Here is an 18,380-nt window from a genome sequence, read left to right on the forward strand (position 1 = left end):
ATCAGTAATATTACAAGGAAGCGAAGAAGGAAGTCAATAAAGCAGTCATCGTAGCAAAAGGTAAGACTTATGATCTGTTGTACAAAAACATGGAAACAAAGAGGGAGAAAAGAACAAGCTTTGCAAGGAATAAAAGAAGCAGATATACATATTTCGAGTTGCGCTGCAACAACGAGGTTCTGAGAAGTGAGAAGAAGACAAAGAAGCGATGGAAGAAGTATTTCCAAGAACTTTTCAATAAAGAAAATCCAAAAGAAACATGTGAAAATTTACCCATGAATCAAGGACATATTCGACTTGTAACTGTAGTAAAGGATGAAAATATTATGAAAAAGATTTTTAAAAAGTGGTAAAGCCCCAAAACCGGATGCCATCCCTATCGAAGCATGAAAAAGTTTAGGTAAAGATGAAGTGCAATGCTTCACTCGATTTTTTTTAAATAGGATATTGAAAACAGAAAATATGCCAAAAGAATGGAGAGGCAGCTACGTTGTTACATGCCAAGGAATAAAACTTACAAGCCATGGAATTAAGCTCAGAGGGAGATTGATAGAAGCAAGATTAAGGGAAAAGACCAAAATAACAGAGACCCAATTTGGTTTCGTGCCAGGACGGTCGACAACGGATTCAATATTTGCGCTTATAGGATGCTAATGGAAAAGTTCAGAGAAAAACCAGAAGAACCTCCATATGGCTTTCATCGACCGAGAGAGTGTGTATGATAGACTGACACGGGATTTTATTTGCTGAGCACTAAAGAAAAAGGGTGTTCCAAATCAGGTACTCAAGCATGAATCTATTTCAGGAGGGATCCAAAGCTTCTGGGGGGTTTCAAATTCAATATGAGGATGCATCATATTAAAATTTGTGGAAGAATCCCTAAAATTAGACTTGGAATATTGAGGGACTCACTCCCTGTTTGTGTCCCTGTTCCGAACACATACATCTGTACAATTCAAAATATGTATCATGAATGTAGGATAGGAGTGAGGAGCAGAAGAATTTACAGTTAAAGTGGAACTTCATCAGAGATTGAGTCATAGCCCATATCTTTTTGCTGTTCTAATGGATGAGCTTACAAAGCATGTCCAAGAGTTAGTACCTTGAAGTATGCTATTTGTGAATAATATCGTAAGTAAAACCAACGTATTACTACAAGATAAATCGAATATTTGGAGAGGAGCATAGGAGAATTATAAAAGTAACCAAGAAAGTTCTGTCGCTTTTTCACCCACCACTTTCGAACATCGATATGTCACCTAAAACGTAAATGGAAGATCAAAAATAGTCCCCATCACCATCGATGACCTGCCAACGTTCTGGAAGGCGATGGATTTCATCGCGGTAGAACTTGCTGAGCCGTGAAGCAAAGAAGTTATCAAGTGCATTTTGCACCTCTACTAGGGATTTGAACTAGCATCCTCTAAGGTGATTATTGAAGGAATGGAACAAGTGATAATCGGACTGTCAATGTCCGGAGAGTATGCCGGATGCAATAGTGTTTCCCATCCAAAGTGTAGAGTGGTGTCACGGGTCCTTCTAGCCACGTGGGGCTTAGCGTTGTCCTGTAACAGGAGGACCCCTTTGCGAATCAGAAGTGCTGGCTCCAGAGTTTTGAGTTTTTCTTGAACACGGCTCAACTGCTGACAGTACACAGTTGCATTGATCTCTGACCAGATGGTAGCAGTTCCCGATGCACGATGTCACGAGCAGTCCACCAAACACAGGAGGACAGGCGATTGGTCTTCCAGCAGGTGGTGTATTTTCGAGTGTTTCATCACCGTCCTTAAACTTGTTAAACCATCGCTGCACTGTCCCCGTAGTCTCGACACCCTCACCAAGGCCTGGCATATCTTCCACCCCGCTGCAGCGGGGTTTCATCCCAGTTTGAACTCGTACAGCATACGTCCTTATGACGTTCTGTGGAGATCCCATGTTGACTCTCTCCTTACGCAAGTTGACGGTGTAACTGAACTGCCACAACGTGGTAGTATGTTGGATATACCCACACCAACAACTGACCTTCGTTTTATTTCCATTCGTATTCAACTCACGGTGTGAAGGCCAATTGAACACAGACCTCCAGAAAAAGCGACAGAACCTTCTAGGTTATCTTTATAATTCAGCGTCTTTTTCCAAAGAGGTTGATAGATCCAAGATATAATAACGAAAAGTGTTGATGGCTTATGATAAATCGGATCTCTTTATTCATACTTAGCTGTGTCCACTCCTCCCTTTTAAGTTGTTAATATTGTAATTAAGGTTGAAATTTAATTAATTTTGGGACAATTCCACTGGCACGTGTACTTTTTCTTTCTTTTCTTTTCTTTTTTTTTTTTTTTTTTTTAATGAAACGTCAAGACGAGAAAAGATGGAAAGGAGACGCTGAGTAATTGTCTGGAAACTTATCAAACTTAATACCATTTCTTCTCTTCCGTAAATTAATTAACTGAGAAACGGTCATTAAGAACAAACGGAGATATAAACAGCTAGTATTGTTGTCTTTTAAAAAATAAGTTTGTTAAAAAAAATATATGAAAGTAGAAGTAATATGGTGCAACTTGGCAACAACGCTCACAGCAGCTTCTCTCTCTGAAGAAAAGATGCTGGTTTGGCAGTGCATTTGGACAGCTGACTGACTGTGGAGGGGAGTGAGGAGCAAAGGGAAGGAGAAGTCTTGTGGCTCAGGCTGTTTTTAGGCACACTTAAAACACAAATGAAGGTAACGGGGAATGGCAGCGCGGGCTGCTACGGGAAAATTGTGGCGCAATCGTTACTCTGTAGTAGTTCGACCGAAGATTGGGGAGGAGACTGGTTCACTAATTTCACCCATTCGCTCAAAATTAATTCAGCCAGTGTGTGACATCGAAATTTCTCATACATACATCTGCACGTGTTTACTGTACATAAATTAGAATTAGAAATAAATAAAATATGACTTATAATGTGGATAATCACTGTTGTTTTGTGATAGTGTCGGATTGCGTGTGCGTTTGGTAATCGTCGGGTCTCATTTGTGAAGATAAGCAGTTGAGATTCTTTTTCGACAATACTTATCTATACTAAAATAAAATGCAGACGATTCCGCCTGAATTAAAACGGCCGAGACTCTTCCGTCGGTCGATGACAGTTCCCGATGACACGAACTGTGACAAAAGGAACGGAATAAGATCGGTAAGTAACACAAACATCCGTACTTCTTATCTTTTTTTTTAAGTTATTACACAAGTGTTTCTGTTGACTAACTGTATTACAAACTGGTTACCAGCAGAACTTGTTAGTGTTGTTTTCTAAACCACTTGGAAACATACACCAACATCTATTTACTATTCCATCTATATTAAATTATATTCAATTGAGGGTGTTCCTTTATGGAAAAGTAGCTTACTCCTGTGTAGAGACCTGCACGGGCCGGGCTTGGGCGGGCCGACTCTTTATTTCTTTGGGCCAGCCGGGCTTGGGCGGGCCTCTTCTGGTCGGGCCGGGCTGGGGCCGATTAATTGCAATTCTTTAATAATTATTGACTTTCGTTAAACGATAATTAGAATAAAGGCAAACGTTGAAAAAGTGTGCCCGTGAAAAATGTTATAAAATGAAACTTTTAAAATTTATCGGGCCGAAAATCTCTAAAACTTTTGGGGCCGGGCATAGGTACATTCGGGCTGGATTGGGCTCGGGCCGAAAAATTCGGCCCATGCAGGTCTCTACTCCTGTGTTTTCTCATATACATTTGGTCCTGAGTTTGCACCGGTCACAAAACCGTGTAGTGATTCGGATCCAGCGCTATAACTTGAACTTTTCCTTGGGGAAGAATATTTAAGCCTCTCCTAGAAAAAAATACAAAGTTAGTACTCCTAGAAAAATATGAAATATAAAATTTGGGCTCCTCGCAATTTAAAACCTTAATAAACATTTCTATTACTTCCAGGCCACAGGTTTAATTTATACTTCATTTTGGAAATGCATTTTATTCTGATAATGTGGCAGCAGCAGGACCTTATATTATTTTCAGATCTTTAGAAAATGACTTGGTAGGCCTATTCCATACTTCAGTAGTTAAATTGAGAAAACAACATTTGACACGATTTAAAGCATAAAGAAATAGGGGTCCTAAAAGTAGATATTTTACTAAAATGGGCTCAGATCACATTCATTTAAGTTTTTTTTTTAGTTTTAATTTTTTAAAATTTTATTTATTTATTTATTTATTTTTATAACGTGGTGAAACCGTTCCATGCTTAATTTATATATTCATATTCATATCATACCGTATGGAGTATGAAGTTTTACTTTCAAGTGGGCTCCCTCGAACAGCTGGAAGGGTGAATTGGGCAGTTGCCCCCCTGCCCTATAAGTTACGCCACTGTTCGGATCCCACTTTATCAAGGATATAATTAACTTCATCATAGGTATTCTGCCATTATTGGCAAGTCTCTTGCTGTAATTGAGAAACTTCCATTCTCTATAGCGACTATAGGTACGATTTTTCTGTTTTCATACTGTCTACCAACTGTAGCCTCCTTCGCTCCTCCCTCTCTTTCCTATCATATAGCACATCCCTCATGATACGGCTTCTTCTCAGCCAATGTTCCAACCAGTTTCTCTTTTTCAATTACATTTCAAATTATTCTTTTCTCTCCACCATTTCTACACCTTCTCATTCGATTTTCCGCTCAAGAGGGGCGCTAGGGATGCGCACGAGACAAGATTTGTGGCTGTCTCGTCTCGAATATGTGCTGTAAAAGTGATGTCTCGACTCGAAAAATGTAGCTATATTTCTTTATTGGAAGAGCCTTGTCTCGACTCGAATTTTGCCAGAAAAATCCTGTCTCGACTCGTCTCGTGCGCATCCCTAGGGGGCGCGATGGCTCAGTGGTAGAGCGTTCATCTCCGGTGCTTGGGGTCCCTGATTCGATCCCAGCTCGCGCCGTATGGACTTTGTGGTGAACAGACACTGTGCTCGTGAGTTTTCTCGGGGTTCTCTCTTTCTTCCCACTTCCTTCATTCCACCATTTTATTCATTTCTCATTATCACCGTCTCTTTTAGCCTAACCGGCATAACCGTGGGACGTAAAACTTAAAGATTTTATTTCTTTTTTTCGTTTTTCGCTCAACCCAGTTAATTCTCTGTATTTGAAAAGTTTTCAACAATCTTTTTCCATAGCTTTTGCGTAATGTTCATGTTTCTGTCCCATACAGTAGACCAGCGTTTCCCAACCTTTTTCAACTTGCGGCACACTACGACTGTAACTTGAATTCTCGCGGCACACTCATATATATTATTATTTGTAAATATGAAATACCGTGGTATTTTTTTCTGTGATTACTGATCTTCTCACAGAGAAGAAAGCTCGATCACTGGTTTTTCCCCGTGGTAAATCATTATGCTTATTTTACATTCTAATTTAAAAATAGAAAACAATTTCAATGAAATATTGGACTCAGGTTCTTAAAACTATGCTTTCTTTTTCGAAAACTGTATCCAACCTTCACCAACAAAAAAGATCACTAAATAACGAACGAACAAACAAATCTTTTAGTTTTAAAACACAAATGTAGATAATTTGTATGCATGTTTGCTTTGTCGAAATAATTGAATGATATTTTAAAATTTCAAGTTACGAAATAGTCTGCAACAATAAAGAAGCAATAATTTTCATAACAATGATAAATACTTTTTTTTCAACATTAAAAATATACAGAAAAGTAATATGGTACGAAACTTAAAGCTGTAGATTCATAGTAGACGTTCATAGTAAATGTGAAATACAAATATACATTTTTCTTATGTCTTGCAATTTGATTCCTACAGAATTAAATAATTTGTTTCGATTTCCTCGCGGCACACCAGCGGCCCATTCACGGCACACCAGTGTGCCGCGGCACACCGGTTGGGAAACGCTGCAGTAGACGTACAGTACTCCACACGAAGCATTTTAAGTAATAACAAAATACGTCGTATTGGAATTATATCGGTTTTTACCGCTCGGCTTTTATTTTTTTGTTTATTACGGAAGCGCACATATGATGAACCTTCTGCAAATATTTTCTTTTCTTGACATCGTAGAAAGTACGAGTGACTGATATGAGAGGAATATTAATTGACTTGTGCAAATGAGTACCTGTGAAATAAATCCATAATTACCCTTCTCATACATGTGATACTCTTAAGCCCATTCCTCTGCTCTAACTTGTAATTACGAGTTTTCATGTCTCTTTTTTGAATTCCAGGGAAAGGAACTGGCAATCGTACCCCTGCGTAACTGACCCCACGTTGTGGTATGTGGGGTAAAACCTACCTTTGGTAAAACAATAAGAACACGTGTACAATAAAGTTACTTCTAGTTTTATATCTATTAACGCTTGATTATATCCATCAAAATTACATGAATAATATTTACTTAACGTAATATTTTTCTCACCATTACTCGAGATATAAGAATTTTTTGGCACATAGGAAGACAAAGTAGACATAGAATCCATTTGACCACGGACTGAAGTCAATGGGAAATTTTTATGAATGCGACATTGAACCTATTGGTTCATAGGCTATAGAGTTAATTACTGAAGTATGTTTTTTTTTACATGTGTTTTGTTACGGGATTTATCGAGCGCAATGTAACGGAAACTGCCAGTATATATGCGTATAAAAGTGCTTATGTACTAAGATCATACATATATGAGCCAATTTAAATTGCCCCGAATGAGGTGTATTTTTATGTAGTGTTCACATATATGCAACCCACTATGCATGAGGGTTGTTTGGGTTGTAGGATAAAATTCATTAACTACATATGCTTTCACTGAAGTATGCTTCGAGGTATAAGAAGCGGGTGCCAAGAAGAAGGTGCGAGGATCATAGACAGGTACCTAACAAGAATCTTCATTAAATGGAACGTCCTTTTCATCCTTTTAACAGTTTGACGTCACTAGTTGTTTCCTTCCCAAAGCCGTCGGGTCCCCTCCAAATTGCCTGCAAGCTAGCGACGTCTCTTGGAACTGGAACCACGTTGGAGACAGCACAGCTAGCGGCAAGTATTAGCCTCAATTATCATGACTGACAGAATTATTCTTTCATAATAAGAATGAAGGATATCTAAATATTTTCGCCTGGTTGTTTATGCAACCTTAACTCTTGAATGCTCTGAAGTTGCATATTATCGGTTCTCACAGACAAATATTTTTGTTTTATGAATACGATTGCAGTTTCGAAACATAACTAAAACACTGTTTCAAACACGAAACTTCACAGTACCCACATGTCGTCGAATATGATAGGGATAATAGCATGGTACAGAATATTTATATCGAATCACGCAAAGAGTGTGTAGTTTTTCTTTGGGGGGGGGGGGGACTATGAGAAAGATAACTTTGAGTAGACCGAGAAGAAGGTGCGAGGATCATAGAGAAGTACCTAACAAGAATCTTGATTAGATTGAAGGGGCCAGTGGCGGCTCTTCAGGAGTTACATCAATAAAAAATTAAATTTGTACCAACTGAACCTGCGCTCTCTACACAGCGCATCACTCACATATGAGCATGAATCACATTGTCATTCCTCACAACATCTGTACATGTCCCTTTACAGACACGAGTGAAAGACATCTTGATAAAAATCGGCAAGGGGTACCATAAAGGGGAGATTTTTTCGATTTTTTTTTCAGTATCTAGCACCGTTTTAAGATTTGAACCTGCTTCCGGTTGGAGTTTTTTAATTCATGTATGATCATTGTTTTATTTCTTCTTGTATGCAGTATGTAATAAGCAAATACATTACATATACAATTAATTATAGTCAGTTATATATGGTATATGGTGTTCATTGGGCAAAACATTCGAAACAATAAAGATTCATCTTAGACTGGAGAAATGGTTATTTTTCGTTTTTTCATTATAATTTAGCCATGAAACAAACGCCTGACAAATATACAACCCCTATACGCAGATATGTGGTATTGGAATGTATAACTGATAGATATGATGCTTTACTTTTCTTCAAATTTTAACACTTCCAGTGTACCCCTAAAAAATGTAACAAAGAATTAGTTGCCTTTTTTTTAATATTCAATGAGAACTGGACGATCTGCAGAAAATTTGCAATCGATCAAGTGAAAACCACATCTTTCTACAGCTTGTAGTTTCCGAGATATCATTATCAAAAGAATTGGCCCCAAACATATAAACGTAGCATTTCAATATATAGATTGGTACGTACAAGCTAAAGGAAGAAACTTTACTTATAATGTTGTACCTGTTGTAACAACATATAAAATATTAGATAAGGTTTCCTAACTAATAGCTTGCAGCCTTAAATTATTATTATTATTATCATTATTATTATTATTATTATTATTATTATTATTATTATTATTATTATTATTATTATTATTATTATTATTATTATTATTATTATTTATCTATGTGGCTTCCCACAAGAGCCGCCACTAGAAGAGATGTAGACAACGATCCAATGCTAGGCTTTTATTTCTAGGGTATAAACCTTTAGAAATCCGTACAAACCTTTGGAACCTTTGGAGACGCGTACTTAAAACACTATATTCGCAGCAGATATCTTGTATAAGCAAAGTAAGGCATTAGAATTATTGACCAATCTCTAGTAAAAGTTTTCTCTGAAGTATCCTCTATCTGCAGATTACAAAATTCCTTTACATAACTTTTATAGCGAATATTTCCACTTCATCTCCTTATTGAATTACCATCTTAGCTTTCTGTACTTGATTCTAATTAATAGGGAGATTTAAAATCAGGTTGCTATATCGGTTGGTTTTCGAACTGACATAATCTTGTTGGTCTGTGCTTGGTCTAGGCTATAAAAAGAGGGGGGTTTAAGTAGTATCATTATGCATCCCAACTAGTATTAAGCTATTTTTCTTTCTTATAAATGTTTGAAAGATCTATATTTTTATAATTTGTGTTGCCCAAACTGAAACTTTCAGGGCAAGGAACAATTCTACCTTAAACAAACAGACAGACAGACTGTAAAGGCACGAGATCAGTGCTTTTCTCTTACCATAAAACTATGTTTGCATCACCTTCTCAATTCAGTCACACTCTTCTACGAGTTTCAAATACAAATGTGCTATTTGAAGAGTTAACGTTAATCCTATTTGATTTTTTTTTTAAATATAATAAACTAGACATTACTTTCTTATTACATTCATTCTATTAATTCTTGTTATTTTCGTAATTTCATTAAAATATTTTTTGTGGTCTCCCAGTGCTCTGGTAGTTGTGTAAACCATTCGTTGAAACTGCACATAGTCCCAAGTTACCGAATCCCACGGTATGACCACAACCTGGTAGAGTCCAACCCAAACTAGGAACTCCAGGATGGCCCAGGCGGACTCGAATCCGGACCCTGCCTACTTTCACGTTGTTCTACCGGCGCCAGGCGTCCAACCAACCACCTCTCGGACCCAAGAGCACGCTCTAGTCGCCCATTTGGGATATGTCCCTTTGGGATGACAGGGTCCCAACCCTTCCATACCTCATTTTATGGAAGAAATACACCATATATTACCGGTACCAGTGGGTGATGTAGTCAATCTGCACCAGGCAGATATTTCCATTTAGGAGATATCTATCGCTCCCCTCCGGTAGGTGTGCCTAGAATATCGTGCCTCAATTATATCCATGGTGAGGTACCACACACACACTTCTGGGCCCAATTGTCCGTGTCATTGATCCATTTAGGAGTCAGGGCTGGTAGTTTCTTCCGACTCCTTGCCTCCTTAGGTAGGGTTCTAGTAATCTTGCATGTGTTCATCGGCTGTCGACTCCCTACTATGAGGTAGTACTGAGCACAGAGACTAATATTTTAATTCTCTCAAGCTCTTACCTACATTTATATCTTTCGTCAGGTGCGATTGATATGGTGGCCAGCATAAATATGCTTCAGTCCTCTTCTTCTTTCTCAGGACGGGCTTGGGACTAGCCATGACAGGGTTACTGAAGTCTACAATGGAAGCTCACCACGTGGACTCCCTAAAGAACAGAATACCCAGAAAATGATAATGGCGATTAGGAGGCACACTGACTCATTAGTAGAGCGTTTACGTCTAATACGAGGGATCTCTGGTTCGAGCCCAGGCCATCTGGCGCAAGTCGATCTGAAGCAGATCATTGTAAGGCTTTGAAGTTCAAACAGTTCTATGGATTCGTATTCTATGAAAAAAAAAAAACATTTCTGTGGTTTTTCTCGGTGCTCTCCCGTTTCTTTGCACATTCTCATTCCACTAAGTTTTTCAGAATCATTCGCTTCAAAGGCACAAGAGCTTTAAGAATTTAAAGGCTTAATTTAATTTCAAAAGGTATTATTGATCTTTTGTTTCGAATATCCTGTGATAGAAGATAGTGACCTATTATTTCTGTTATGTCGAAGAATAATATTACCGGATTGCTAAATAAGAAATTTAATCAATTATGTTAAACTAGCCAAGAGTTTAAAGAGTTCTTTTAAAGGAAGTAAAGAAGTTCTACAGTTTTCAACGACGCGCCGGTTTAGAAATATTATACCAATCTTATTTATAGAATTTAATCTTGGTTATTATGCACAGTCTCCATGAGGCATTTTATTTGCAAATATTTCATTATCATCACACATTCAGCAGAGATTATTACTCAGTTATTTTCAGTCAATTTTCCAACTCGAACATCAAAACCGCTCGTACAATAGCTGCATTGTTTTCTAATCTTTGCCCAGTTGAGTAGGTGTTCTTATAGGTGTCCTGCACAATCAAGGAGAGCATAAATAAAGAGTTTTGTACAGTCCGCAGCAAAAAACTTGCAATATGAGCATGTAAGTTTATTGTGAAACTACGCTTAACAGCAAAGGGAATCAACATAACATCTAAGTGGCACGAAACACGCCAGGAGAAACATCGGCGTCCTCCCCTGCACACTAACAGTATTTTGGAGCAAAAAACTTCGTCGTTTCACAATAAACTTACACGCTCATGTTGCAGGTTTTTTGTTGCGGACTGTACAAGGTTGTTGGATGAAAATGATGAAAAAAATGCCTTGAAAGCAACTGAACTTATGCGTGTTTTACTACCAATCAGAATCAAGCATTACCAGAAACATAGAATACTTCAGAAGAGATTGCTTGGACTATTTTATATGAAATGTTTGTTTTTATCTTAGGTTTAATTTTTAAAAGTATTTGTTAGAACCCAAAAGAAATAAAGTTAGCAGTTAACCATGTGATTGTGATATAAAAGTTTTATTGTTGCTTTATACAGTCAACGAAGTATGTTTATTACTTTAGTATTGCATCTTCCAAGAATTACATGAAACTCCATTCAGTGTTTCACTGGTCGTGCATGATTATTATCTTTACAACAATCTCGTTAAGGTTATCTTGGATCATATGGAGCGATCAGACCACAACGGAATCAACACCAATAATCAAAGTTGTAGGAAAAGGACATAATCGTAAAGTTTGTACGATTTTTTTTAAATACAAGGAAAAGTGAATGCTATTTTTTTACATTATAAATTATTTATCTGTATATATAAAAATGAAAGTCACTAGACGTTTGTGACTACGTACCTCTTAAACCCCCACAGACCGATCTCGATGAAATTTGCCACATAAATGACGTTAAAGCCTTGGATGATTTTTATCATTTCACTTTAACGGTGCAACTTAGAGGACAAGGAGATATTTAAAAATAATCGAAAAGGAAAGCGACTACATTTCTGACTTAATAACTCTTGAACCACCGGACCGATTTCGATCAAATTTTCAACATAGATGAGGTTTGGGCATGGAATGGTTATCATTTCACTTTCACGGTGCAACTTGGGCGGGGGAGGAGGGTAAATATTTAAAAAATGATCGAAAATGACCGATATTAGGGTCAAATTCATAGTTTTTTGGGGTCGCTAAGATGAACAGTGATACTTTCGATGCTTTTAAAATCCCAATTTAGCCCCGCAACGTGGAGGAGGGTAAAGATATATAAAAATGATCGAAAATGACCGATATTAGTGTCGAATCCATAGTTTACAGGGTCACTGTGATGAACAATGACACTTCTGGTGCTGTTTAAATCCAAATTCGTCCTTTATGTCCAAAATGAAACGTATTCTTCCCATGCAAAGAACAGATATTCTGCTAATAATATCTAAACATAATCTTTATATTTAGCTCCGAAAGGGACTTCAGACAGAGATCTTAAAAAGGAAATATGCCCAAAATGACTGGATTCCTACTGCACTGAATGCGTGATGTAACATTTACGTCGTGGAAGCTCATCATTGGTATCTCATTGGTCCTTGCAGGGATACCATTGAAAATTGTATAAATTTACATTTTACTATTTAATAGAAACTGTTTAATGTTATTTTTATCCATAATAATTACTTTCAGTTACAAGAGTGGAACCCATATAACCCTCTATCTTAATCTAAAAAAACTTAATGTAACAGTTGTACCTCTTTCTTAAAAAAGCGTAAGTTTTCCTTTTGAACAAAGCGTTATTATTTATTTCTTTATTTTGGCAACGTTACTTGCAGACCTTCAAAATCCTTTTTTGAATTATTTATTTTTAGAAATTCAACATATTCCGAGTTTAAATGTTATTCCTTTTGCAGAACCCAACAAATTGTAATGTATATTTGATGTCGTTCGGTAGAACAAGGTTATGTTTTCTCCTGTGCTCACAGAAACAGTGCATTTATGTCTGATGCAGAAGCAGGACGTATATGGACCGGTTATGGCTTATATTTCTTTCAAAGTCAACTGAGAAATAAAGCATAAAAGCAGCTGTTCGTGGTTTACGGGAGATGAAACAATGGACTAACCTTGGATGAGGTGCATAGTAGCAAGGACATTGGGGGAGAAGCAGACACCCGACTGCACTTAAAGTCTCAATGAGACATTATATGGATGTCTTCTGCCATGGTTATACTCTCTGATGGACGGCTAAAGTGATAAATAGTCAACTAAAAGATAAATCCACTTCTTCGGAAAAGAAATCTTGCTTCCGTGTTTTCGCTTTACACAAGATTTGCACCTTCTGGCATTCTTATCAAAATATACAGGGTGTTTCAAAACAATACCGGCAACGTTTGGGAGGTGATTCCTGACACGAAAATAAGACAAAAAGTATAGACCAACTTGAGTGCACAAATGCTTCCTTTCGGAGTTATAGCCAGCCGAAAACATGAAAAAATTAAGGTTAAACGTCCATAGCTCCAAAACTATGGGACGTACCGTAGTCGGATCAAAACTTCCCTTAGGAACTAATACGTATACTATCCAAAAATACATGCTTCAGAATCCTAAGGTACTCACACAACAATTTTTATAGAGGGAGTTTGGCTCCGGGCATACAACTTGAAGTACTCACCAACTACCTCTAGAAAAATTGTCGCGGAAGTTCCACAGGATTCTGAAACTTGGATATTTGGATAGGGCACATACTAGTTTCTAAGTGAAGTCTTGATCCGACTACGGTAAGTCCCATAGTTTTGGAGTTATGGACCTTTAAAGCTCTTTTTTTTTTTTTTTTTTAAATCTTTTCGTCAGCCTATAATTCCGAAAGGAAGCATTTGTGCACCCAGGTTGGTCTATATATTTTGTCTTATCTTGGTGTCAGGAATCACCTCCCAAACGTTGTCGATGTTGTTTTTAAACACCCTGTATATAATATTCATGTATGGCATAATTTTTTTAAAAGCCTTTTCCTGTCTCGCCTTGAACTGTCTTTTGATATCAGAAAACGTGTTAAATAGTTTAGTTTAAGAGCCTGACATACTAAAAATAATTCAAAATTTTTCTTTTGCTTGTTTCTCATAAGTGAAAGGACATAATGAAGTGCAACTTACCACAGTCATAGATAATGTTATTCTACAACAGAAAATATGAACCTGAAGAATTTTCAGTGTTGCCATCCATAGAAATTACATTGTTGTCAGAATAACATTTCCCCCCAAAATTTAAGCTAAGGCAGCGATTAGAGGAGCGAAATCAACTGTATTTGGTTACGTTGTCTTGTAATCCTGTGAAGTACTTTTTAAATAATAGTTGTACTTATTTTGTAATAAATTAGTTTTAAGATACAGTTATTAAAATTAAATAATAATGTTATTTAAAAAGTAATTCACAGGATTCCAAGACAACATGATACGTAATCAAACGTAGTTACTGTCTTAACTTAGATTTTGGGGGAAATGTTCTGGCAACACTGAACATTCTTGAGGTTCATATCTTCTGTTGTAGAACATTATCTATGATTGTGGTTAGTTGCATTTCATTATCTCCTTTCACTTATGAAAAACAAGCGAAAGGAAAATGGTAAATTTTGTATTATTTTTCGTGTGTCAGGCTCTTAACACAGCAGTAAGGCTGATATTGGAACATTTCTGGCAATTTCTAATAGCCGACGTACAAGAAAAAGATGTAGCAATTACTAATTGGAAAGATAATGAGGGTTGAATTACAATAGGGTAGATTAGATAAGATGTACTTCATTAAACGCATTCGAAATTGTTCCTCATTTACTTTTTTATATTTTTTATCTGGGTGGCTCAGCTTTTCCGCACTTGGTTTGAGAGATGGGCTCAGTTTCTAATGGAAGGTTAGGTTCACATCTTATATAGACGCTAAAATTCCCGGTGCTGAAAAATAGATGTTAAAATCTAAACACACAAAACGATTATTTTTTGTAAAGTTGTATAGGTATCTTACTTGGGTACTGTCAGGTTATTGTAACGGTTTGTCGAAATGCTCTGTTGACGTTCCATGTCGAATTTGGTATCGAAATACCAAAGAACATAACTCGATGGAAAGGATTTTTTTTTTTTTTTTATTAATTAAAATAGGCAACATTAGATGCTATGCACTTCTCATAACGAGATATAGTACATTTATGCGTCTTTTGTAGAATTTAGAGATTCTGGACCGAAGAAACTTATCAAGAAGTGTTTGATTGGTAAAACTTTTCCCCAACTAAAAATGGATTTTGTTTTCTGAATAGTTTGCAAGAGATTTAGTGACTATAACGGATGCTGCGAAAGATCCTCAAAGTTGTAGATTTTTCTTTCTTTTTCTTTTCTTTTCTTTTTTCTTTTTTTTTTTAAGTGCTGTCCTTGCCATTTAGGGCTTCGCGTTTTCGTGAAGTAATAAAACTTCGTCTGCGTTGACCAATGGAGGTCATTTTACACGTAATTTTTAAATGTATTTCATCCAGCTAGGTGAAGTATTTCTCAGCATTAAATATTTTACCAGTTTTCAAGATAAAGCAGTGGGATACAAGCGGCACACCATCATAAATACTCACCATTATCTTTCTCGGATGAAAAGTCAATTTTGGCATGTTTTGAAGCCTCATGAAGTAGAACTGAGATTTGTGTGACGTAAAAATTTTCAAAATATAGGTGCATTTATGTCCTAAAAATGACAAAATATGACAGAACATCCAACACATTTGGCAAAAGTCCTTTAGAAAAGCAATTTATTAAGCAGTTTACGAAATTATTTTGTCTTATCTTTAAGCTCTGAAGAATAGATGACAGCGCATTGCTGATCCTATAAGAGAAACTGAACGGTCTCCTCGCTGCTAATTCTGGCAAATATATTTCTGAACAATAAGTGAAACTAGCCTACGGTAACCAGAAATATGTTTTTATATCACTTTGGGACCAGTCGCTCTTTCAGAAAAAATGTTCCGGGGGGTACACTTAGTATTCCGGGGGAACACTGCTGGTACTTTTGTATTTATTATTATATTAAAGACGTATTATTATGCTCTCCTCCGGGGGGCACTCTCAGAGCTCCGGGGGGAGGGCAGTGCCTCCCAAAAACATGTCTGGAAGAAACACTGTTTGGGTTCAAGTGTGACCTAAAGCTAAAATGCAGTTGAAACATACATTTATGTGACCAATTAAAACAGTAGTTTCGTGTTCACAAGAGTTAGACGCGCTTATATTTTATATTTAGTTAGACATGTAAAACATGCCAGAATACCAGTATACGAAATAGAAATCTGACCCTTAGTGATCAGCATCTAACCATTATGAACTCGTAAATAATTAAAGTGTTGTAAAACATCAACAGAGATTATTCGGCGAGGGGAACCAAGTTCAATTCCCGTCAGAAGCTCATGTGGTTCAGACCCCACGTCTCATATAGCTATTTGCTGAAAAGGACATTAAATCCTAATCCATCCATTAACAGAAACGATCATGAAACATCAAATTTTCGTCACATGACACAATTCTCTGCTAAAACAGAACGTTTCAGTTGCCGGAGAATAGAGAAAGGCACACGTTCATGCAATGCGTCATGTATTCCTCAGTAACTTCATGGGAAACTTCTTGACTTTTCCAGGTTCTTGCAAAGGCCGGGAGAAAGGAACAACGTATATCCAGGGGTCTAGGGGGGCCGCCCCCACCCTAAATTTTTGCTGCCCCCCTATAATTTTCACGGTAGGTTTGTAAATGAACTATAATATAGTGATGAACTATAATATTGTTGGATCGGCCCCCCCTAACTTCAGCCGGGACCCCCTACATTTTTGGGCTGGCTACCGGCCTGCGTATATCCAATGTCACTGTCAGGTTCGTTAGTTTTATGAGAATCAGACTACACTGGAATTCGCAATTCATCACTGATGATGGCTGATGATGTATGTCCGCACAATTCACTTTCAGAGATCATATCGGAGAAGAATTTTTTGACCCATTGCTGTATGATTCGTAGACATATATTAATTCCTTCAGGTCCAAATGCTCTGTTGACGTTCACGCCTTCCTGTGCTCTCCTGTGGTCAAGTTAAAAGTCATAAGAAAACAGTAGGTGTGTTTGACTTACTGTATGTTAATGTTGTGTCTATATAAACACAGGCACACGAGCAGTCCGTCACTTTCCGATATACTGACACCATCTGACGACTTTTGGAAATCTCCAGCATATATTATCCCGAAATGTGACCTTTCATATGTAATGACCCCATATTTCCTTCTATTTACTTCATTCGAAAGAAGATAACATAGTTTTTGTTTCTTCGTATCTTCTTTGTACAATTTAAATAGCTCTTCAATTTTCTTCACGACGCTGGGTTGAATGCCGTACTGACTCCATCTGGTTTCCCCAAAGAAAGAATATTTAAGTGCTAACCAGACACGGTACTGCTTAACTGTCCTGATGTTTCGGGTGCCCATAGACAAATGTGGCTAAGTGCAACGATTGGCTAGATACAAAATTGCAAAAATTTGCTCAAAAAACTTATTAATGAGAAATGGTTAATTTATCTTTGGTTCAGTAATAAGAAAGATTAGCTATTGTGCTGAGTAGTCAGTCTCTATTTGTATATTAGTTATTAAGTGCTCAGAATGTTAACTATTTGTCCAGATGAAGAAGAAACACGTTTATTCCAAATGCAATGTGTAAACACTCAAAGTATCTTCCACTTTATGTGTGAAAGACTTATTTACATGTAGCACTTGCGATGCATGACATCGCCATATTTGACTCCTGCATTTCTGAAGGAAGAGACAGCACTTGCATGCAACTCATTAATTCCCTTCCAAAACAACTTTGCGATTAGGACTCCAAAGGATTTCTTTCCGTTTTTTCTTTGTTGTAAAAGTCCATCCTTGAAGAGTCCTTGTTTGTAAACAGGATTTTTTTTTTTAAAAAAAAAAAGACATGATTGCAATCCATATTTGGAATGTGATCGTTTTTGATGTATCCTCAGATTATTTGCAGACAAAGAAGAGGCAAATAGCTGTAGTTATGCTGCCTTCCCAATAAGTCCAGTGTTGCTAATTGAGACACGGTTAGGCGTCGTTACCAGCAGTTGTTAATGGACTTCATCACACAGTTGGTCTTCCCCAACAAAAGACGATTTGCCGCTGCTTCTCTTGTCACCGTCGAACAATTTGTCACTTGCGAACTTACTTGTACATATACATATGTGCGTGCGTATCGTTTATTTCTACTTATTAAGGATGTTCACAGATACCTGTAGTGATTTATAATCTTCCATTGAAGTTATTCCAAGCGTGGATTCTTCCTTTCATTTCTGTTAAAACACCGTAGTATTCTACCGAGATTACTCCACAAGGAATCGATTTTCTGTTATCTGATAGGTATACCATAGACATATAAGTATAGTGACATATAAAGACAGATAACATCTTTCGTGAAATAAGTAAGATATACTGCAAAAACAATCGCCAGCCTTTCCTATCTTTTTTCTCAGATATAAATCTCTGATAATTTATTCTTTTTTTGTCTACGTAATAAGTATGCATATCTGGTACTTTTAATTTAAACATCTTCATATTGCTTCGTACAGGGTGGGTCACAAAAATAAAAGCCGAAAACAGAAACAATTTTATTATTATTA

The 18,380-nt window shown here is 37.0% G+C and overlaps 1 protein-coding gene across 5 annotated transcripts in view; it reads left to right on the top strand.

Annotated features, from left to right (window-relative positions):
* Positions 1–18,380, top strand: part of Sarm (sterile alpha and armadillo motif) — a 428,773-nt gene that overhangs the window by 111,990 nt on the left and 298,403 nt on the right. The window contains exon 1 of one of the 5 annotated variants that reach the window (XM_081770501.1): positions 2,713–3,174. The exons of the other annotated variants lie outside the window; for them this stretch is intronic. Coding sequence (XP_081626627.1) covers positions 3,073–3,174 — 102 coding nt within the window. The 5' untranslated portion in view covers positions 2,713–3,072. Of the gene's footprint in view, positions 1–2,712; positions 3,175–18,380 lie in introns of those variants that run through there. 5 annotated transcript variants of the gene reach the window in all.

This window comes from Thermobia domestica, chromosome 9 (assembly GCF_964235325.1).
Source record: "Thermobia domestica chromosome 9, izTheDome1.hap1.1, whole genome shotgun sequence".
Taxonomy (NCBI): Eukaryota; Metazoa; Arthropoda; class Insecta; order Zygentoma; family Lepismatidae; genus Thermobia; species Thermobia domestica.